At 30.1% G+C, this 8,124-nt stretch overlaps 1 protein-coding gene across 2 annotated transcripts in view; it reads right to left on the bottom strand.

The window, feature by feature from the left end:
• Window positions 1-1,066: 1,066 nt before the first annotated feature.
• Window positions 1,067-8,124, bottom strand: part of LOC126858207 (Y+L amino acid transporter 2) — a 29,289-nt gene continuing 22,231 nt past the window's right edge. For both annotated transcript variants that reach the window (XM_050608354.1, XM_050608353.1), the window contains one exon: window positions 1,067-1,638. In XM_050608354.1, coding sequence (XP_050464311.1) covers window positions 1,574-1,638 — 65 coding nt within the window. In that variant the 3' untranslated portion in view covers window positions 1,067-1,573. The remainder of the gene's footprint in view (window positions 1,639-8,124) is intronic.

Here is an 8,124-nt window from a genome sequence, read left to right as displayed (position 1 = left end):
GTAAAGTTTGGTAATCATCGCTGATCTTTAGCCGGGCGCACGTCAATGAGCCGCGCTGTGTCAGTGAACGCTCACGCATACTACCTTGGTTTAATCCGCTCTATCTGCATATTACGGGTGGGGCGATTATTATCAGACACCTTGTATATGTCAACTTTTTTAATTTTGATGTCAAATTTCTTTTCAACAATTTAAGAAGTTTTTAAATTTGTATAAATTAAAAATTTTTTTAATCCTTAACTCATCATTTTTCTATAATTATCATATAACCATAAATATCCCTTTAATCTAATTAATATCTTCTTATGAGAGTTTAAAAATGCTGATAACATACTTAACTTTGAATGTAGCAAAACTTTTCATAATATATCGCACATATCTTATAGTTATAGTAAAATATATACAAGATATATCATCAATCACGCCCCATCTCTGAATGAATTGACAAAGTTAAAATAATATATGACAAAAATAAAAAAATTAAATTGAAAAAAATTAAATGAAGAAATTAAAATAATGAAATTACGTTTGAGTCTTCATTAAATAATTGAAAGATTTATTTAAATTATTTTTGTTTGAATTTAAAGTTTGTAATTATTTTGATAACAATGACTAACATTAATTAATTAAGAAATAATACATAATAAAATTAAAAGATAATCTGCCATCCACTTGAGTGCACAAATTAGCACGATTTAAAAGAGAACTTCGCTCGATTTAAAAGAGAACTTCACTCGCTGTATCAATGTGACCTGTCTATTAAAGCAATTGCTTCTGGAATTCGGGAAAGCACCTCTGCCTGATTTTCAATTGGTATCTGATATACATGTTCTTTAATGAATCCTCAAAAAAGAAGAGTTAGTGGTGGGTCGAGTGGTGAGTCAAATCAGGCATTATTTTGATTTTAAAAAAGACTCAAAGCTAATTTCGTTATTCTTTATTTTTTACTTTGTCAAATGTTCATTCTCCAGAAATGAGGCGTGACTTATGATACCTATATATTAAAGTAGCGCATTTTTGCAGTTCTAATTGCGTTTCCTCAAAATTTTGATGTGATGCAACAAGAGAAGTTAGAATTATGTTCAACACCAAAAAATATTCAACATTCAAAAAAAATAAAAATGATTGCTTTTATTTTGTTCAAAAAATTTATTATTTATTGAACTATGCAATTAATCGATATAATATAAAGAATATAATATCAATAATATAATGTACACGAAAGACAATCCTTTGGCAATATTAAGAACAGAGATCACTTATTCATAATACAAATCATAATTAGTTATAACTCCTTTTACACTCTTCATCATGATTAATTACTTTTTTTATACTCTTACGCTCAATCTCATTATTAAATATTAATCTCATCTTAAATATAAACTAAAGATTTTCAAATGGCTTGTATCTTATAACTTTAAAAACTGTGTATTTTCGCCTTCTTTTAATTGTTTTTACAATTTTAGAACTCAAGTGGAATTCTACAATCCACAGATCATCTCAGAGAGAGCATTTTGCAGATCTTTAGTTTCATTTATTCCACCGAATTTGGTTCTGGAATCTTGCTGCTTATTTAGTCGGTTTCGCATTCTTCTCTTGCGGATAGGAATAACTTCTGTATAGTATGCGTAGCTTTAACTAAAATGCAATATATATATATATATATATATATATATATATATATATATAATTTTGTTATTGATCTTTTAAGAAGTTAATTAAGAATTAAATATATCGCACTTGAATCACAGCATTTAAAAATTTATGTTGAACTGATTAAGAATAGGACTAAGACCATTAATTAAGAATATTTAAAGAAGCGAAATTTTATTATATGATCTCTCTGTAATCAATTTTAATTTATATATGCAGGGTGTTCTGCAAAGATTGTGCCAACGCTCGTGAGCAGGTAGAGGACAGTAAACTGAACAGAAAAGTCCTTTACCATTTTGCAATTTTCGTAATAATTATTGAAATATTAATTAAAAAGTATTAACGAATGAGCACGTGTTTCGTGTGGCTATCGCGCGGCTAGACCATGGGACGTACGCTTTAAGCGTGACAGCGGCAAGTTTCATAGCACGTTCATTCGCACGTGTCGCACGTGCGATAACCGCGCGAAACACGTGCTCATTTGCTAATATTTTTTAATTAATATTTCAATAATTATTACGAAAATTGCAAAATGGTAAAGGACTTTTCTGTTCAGTTTACTGTCCTCTACCTGCTCACGAGCGTTGGCACAATCTTTGCAGGACACCCTGCATATATAAATTAAAATTGATTACAGAGAGATCATATAATAAAATTTCGCTTCTTTAAATATTCTTAATTAATGGTCTTAGTCCTATTTTTAATCAGTTCAACATAAATTTTTAAATGCTGTGATTCAAGTGCGATAAATTTAATTCTTAATTAACTTGTTAAAAGATCAATAACAAAATTTCAGACTTTCTATTATATTTCTAGATGAAAAAAACTAGCAAATAAGAGACGAAGTGCAAACTTTTTGTTGTTTAATTTCATCGACAAGTACACAAAAATGTGCGTTTTGGATCGTTTTTTAATCTATCTTCAGCATTGATAACAAATTATAAAAATAAATTTCATATTAAAAACTTTAACTTGCGCAATACTGATTATTACAATTTATACTTCAAATTGAAATCGGTAAATGATAAGAATATTAAGAAACAACTCATCAAAATCGAAAGTCCATACAAGCCAGTCAATAACAATCAATAACATCATCATCATGTATATCCGTCCATTGTCCAAATCAAATTAATGTGATGATTTAATGATATAATGTCAAAACCAGCCAACCATAATCATTCAATTCTTCAGAGGAATAGCCGCAATTAACAAGTTCCAAAACCATGAATGCGATAGTTATTTTTTTTTAATTTTCTCCATTATTAAGGCAAATGCGTATTTTAAATCTTCAAAATTATTTTGCAAATTCAGGCTATTGTTTTGTCGCTTAATGAACATTTCAGAAACATTTAAAAGCTTTTTACCGAGAAAAATTTCATTGTTTAAAATTTCGACTCCATTCTAAGTCAAATTTATGATTGGCTTCAAATATGATATCTATTATGATCGAGAGCTGGGATGTATTCATCTATGGATACACTTAGTTCATCGCGAGCGATCACAAGTATCACTAGACCATGAGATTTGCTCTGAAGACGTACTACAGGTGTCATGGATATGTCGTCCCTAGCAGTCGGTGCTGCATCCATTGAGCGAGATTCCAACATTGCTCCGGAGTCATACTAATAATCATCCCTTCCATGGCAGCGGTGCTATCATATCTGTATAAGACATATGCACATCTTTTTAGCCCGACAAATAATTGTTAAAAAACAATATTTGCCGACCTTGAAAAAATATGCAAGACACGAGTGGCTGTATCAAATCCGAGTCTTTCGTCTTCCGCCAACTCCTCTTATCACTGAGTTATTTAAACTTTACGCCTTATGCTACTTTAACACGTTTATACGACTCTACTTGAGCGATGTTGGATCTGACTCAATGGATGTCAACTATCTGAATGGAGGGACGACATATCCAAGATACTTGCAATACATTTCCAGAGCGAATATGTCATGGTCCAGTAGTACTGGTTGTGATCTTTCGCGATGAATTAAATGCATCCATGTATAATTCTCCTTCGGTAGCCCATCCTAAACCATCTCGCCCAAGCAGCCCCCTTTTCGACTCCCAATAAATACAACTATTTTTCACCGACACTGTACGGATTGGGTTGCTGTAACATAGTTTCGGAGTTCGAATATGTTTCTTTAACTGTCTACAAGTTCGACATAAGATGTAATTCTTGCATAAAGTGTTCTACACTAAATCGCAGCACTCGGCACTTGGCGACTGAAACTAATCTTTTCACTTTGCTGCTTTACAAAAATTTTGTTCTGAATTCTGTTATCGTGTGAATTAGAATTAAATCGATGTTAGTTGCAGAATTCAAATTTTACGACTTAAAAAACTAACCAATTTTTTGGAGAACAATAAAACTTTCTGTTTGAAACACTGCCATTTTTTTATTTTTCAATATTTTTTCTAATTCACACGAGCCACACTTATATAGCTTAAGAATCTTTTTTTTTTATTTTAGACGACTATAACGATTGGAATCATTAGCCCAGTCGAAGAAAAAATAAAAAAAATAATTCCAAAAGTTTTGAAAATTTATAGAGATGTTTATTTAGGCTTATTCATAAACGTCTAAAAAGTCCTGAAAGGTTGAAGATAAGCTCTTGCCGCTGTCTTGAAAAATAAGTGAATTTTTTCAGTTTTTTGCATATATCTCGTAAAATATTGACTTAATTAAAAAAACAGTTATTATCAAAATAAGAATTTATTAAATTGTTCGGGACTCCGAAGAATGTTCATCCTTAAGGTCCTCATCGTTATATTATCTGTACAGAACAAAAATGTTTATTGTAAATATATAACCTAGAAAAAGAATATTTAATTTTTATACATTTTTTACTCAGTTTTTGTTATTGACACTCTTGTTAGCACGGCTAGTACAGGGAATTTCCTCATTTGCCATAAAAAAATCTGATCGATTGTGTAGATCTTCGAAATCTTTTACTAGTTCGTCTATTATCCTCTTCAAATTCATATATTTGCAATAAACATTTTTGTTCTGTACGGATAATATAACGATGAAGACTTCAAGGACGAACATTCTGAAGAATCGTATCCCACTATAATACACATATAGGACGTGTCTACTTGTATACAATTCACTGATCGACTCACGCGACATTTGCAGCTTATTTTCTCGCAAACTATTACAATTAAAAAAATTAAATCATACCTTTTTTGACAATTTAATTATCTTTTTAGACAATTTAATGAACTCTCATTTTGACGATACTATTTTTTTCAATTAAGTCAATATTTTACGAAATATATGCAAAAAACCGAAAAAGTGCACCTATTTTTCAAAATGGCAGTGACAGCTTCAATCTTTCAAGACTTTTTAGACGTTCATTCAGTAAGCCTAAATGAACATCTCTATAAATTTTCATTACTTTTGGAATTATTTTTTTTATTTGCTTAAAACGGGTCTTTGTTGACTGGACTACATGTTCATCACGAACAATAATTTTTTTAGCACTCTGATTAAAGTACTATAACTCATAAACAAATTAATATTTTTTGAAAAGAATTAGAAATATATTTAAAATGTTATTCAATAAATACGCTATTGATTACAACCATTCGCTGATGAAAGTAATTACAAATCGATATGTAGTAAACACGGAAACTAATTTTTCTCGCGAATGTTTGAGAATTGCATCGAGTGGTTTTATCAGTGATTTGAGAGGATAATATAATAACATATATAAAGCTCGTCAAAATCGAAGAGAGCAAACCGTGGTTCTTCCCTTGTTAAAATTAGTAATAAAATTTCGTGCAAGGATTGCGATATGTTTTATGTCTGACAAATTTAGACTTGTAGATGAAGAAACAAATTTTTGAAATCATATGTGAAAATATATCACAACCTTCTGTTATAATAAATCATAGAACCAAGGTTAATCGTGAATTTGACTAAGATGGAGACAAAATTTTAGAATTTAGACAATGAAACTTCGCTGGGTAAAAGGCTCGGCTTCAAAATGTTGTTCATTTAGCGGCAAAAGAATGGCTCGTGTGTAAACCTGCAAAATAATGCGGAAGATTTACACCACGTATTTGCGATAAGTGGGAAACTTATAAATTAAAAAAAAACTACCTATCGCATTAATCCCAAATAGCCAAGTCCGTTCAAACAGATATTGTTAAGTGTCTGCTACAAATTTTCAGCAGAAAGACTACATACAGACTGTATAAAATCTTTTATATCAAATAACGATAGCAGAATATCAGCAGAAATATTACAACACCTGTTGACATATTTGACAACAGATCAGTAACAGAAACCAAGCAGAATTTGTACAGAATTATTATAGCAAATTGGCAGCAGAAATTGAGCAGGATCTGCGCAATGCAATTTGATGTCAGATTGGCGGCAGAAACTGAGCAAATCTGCGCGTACGCAGATGGCTTTTGATGGCATATTGGTAACAGAAATCGAGCAGGGTCTACTAACATGACATGATATCAGATTAGCAGCAAAATCCGAGCAAGATCTGCGCACGCGCAATCTGGCAGCAAATTGGCAGCAGAAATCGAGCAGAATCTGCAATAATTTTTTGAAACAGTAGTTTATTTGCTTATCGCTTTGCGACGCAGTATTCACTTTCTATACCTCGTATTCAAGTTCTTGTCATCAGCGCATATGAAGCCTGCAAAATGCGGCTAACAACATATATAATTATTCCTATCGGTTCAATTTTTTATACGTTTCCCATACAGGGAATTCAAATATTGAGCTGATTTTTGAAAAATCGACAGATAAATGTCTGATTTCACTTATTCGGACAATTTCTGTTCGAATAAGCAAAATTATTTAGTTATTATTTATGATATAAAATAAAAATTTAAGATATAAAGTAGAAATTCCTTTAAATAAAATCTTTAATTGTATAAATTAAATTATTTAAATTTTCCTATATTTATTACATTAATATAGGAATTGATGTCAGTTTGCTAATAGATTTTGATTAAATCTGTTGCCAATCTGCCGTCATATTGCTAACAGCTTTTGCTTAAGGAGATGATTTTGGAATTGACCAATAGCAATTATTTCTCCAAAGAATTGAATGACTGTGTTTGGACGGTTTTAAAATTATATAATTACATTATTACATCATCAGTATAGTTTGGATCATCCTTGAATATATGTGTATTATATATGTGTGCGTGCGTGCGTGCGTGTACATATATGTATATGACGATGATGTTATAGACTAACTTGCATAACTCTACTCTAGGTTTAGTGAGTCGTTTATGTCACTTATCACTTATCGATTTCAATTTTGATTTTCGATTATAACAACTAATATTGCGCATGTTAAGATTTAAATACAAATTTTATTTTTAGATATTGTTACCTATGCTAAAAATCAAAAAAAAAGGTCCAAAACATATATTTAATACATATTTGCCAATTGAGCAACAAAAAATTTGCATACTAATAAGTGCCTCGGTTCTTATTTATCAGTTTCCTCACCTGGTATCATTAGTATTTTGAACCTTATTATTATTGTTCTTATTATGTATGCAATAATTATATCATTAAAAATTTTGACATTAATTTTGCAAATTTTATCAACAATTAAGTTAATCAAAATAGCACTAAGGTCTTTCTGTGTTTCTTCCACTCTCTCCATTTCATATTTATTACTTGCACACATAAAATATAAGCACAAAATAAAAATGTCTATCACATATACATAAAATAAAAATGGTCACATAATTAAAACGGGAGCCAATTAAAGCCTAGACGTAATAAGTATTGCGTAATAAAATAATATTTTCATTTCAATTAAATGTCATTTGCCAAATGTTTTAATCCCCTTCGGATCTTTCTCAATGATGACAAATAATAAAGTCAAATATAAAAAAAATTCATAACAATAGTTATCAGTAGTATTTAAGTTATTATGTATATTAGATGTTGAATGTATCACAAAGCAGATGATGCGCACACATGAACTCATTCATATAATGAAATCAATGATAAAACAAATAAATTAAATAAAGATAGACGCAGCTGCAAAAATCATCTTTATTAGAGTCTTTGAAATATCGAACTAACACCGCATTCCTGTATCAAACAAAGTCTCATAATAATCTGATGTGTCCTTACAAAACAAAAGATGAAGCAAACTTGAAAACATAACAATCGTTCAAATGATTGTTGGTGTATGCCGTAAGCTCAACATGTAATGCAAAAAAAATATCCTCTATATTTTTTATCACAATTTTTATTTTATTTATCTAACTTTATTATTTGTCACTATTGAGAAAGATCCGAAGAGGATCGAAACGTTTGGCAAATGACATTTATTTGAAATAAAAATGTTATTTTATTATGCACCATTTACAGCGTCTAAATTCTAATTGATCTTTCTTTATTATTTGATTTGTATCATTTGAATCTTTTTTATATTAACTTCTATTATTTTAAAACAGGAACGTTTG

The sequence above is a fragment of the Cataglyphis hispanica genome, chromosome 24 (assembly GCF_021464435.1).
Source record: "Cataglyphis hispanica isolate Lineage 1 chromosome 24, ULB_Chis1_1.0, whole genome shotgun sequence".
In the NCBI taxonomy this organism is placed as follows: domain Eukaryota; kingdom Metazoa; phylum Arthropoda; class Insecta; order Hymenoptera; family Formicidae; genus Cataglyphis; species Cataglyphis hispanica.
This window is presented reverse-complemented; position numbering and strand designations above follow the sequence as displayed.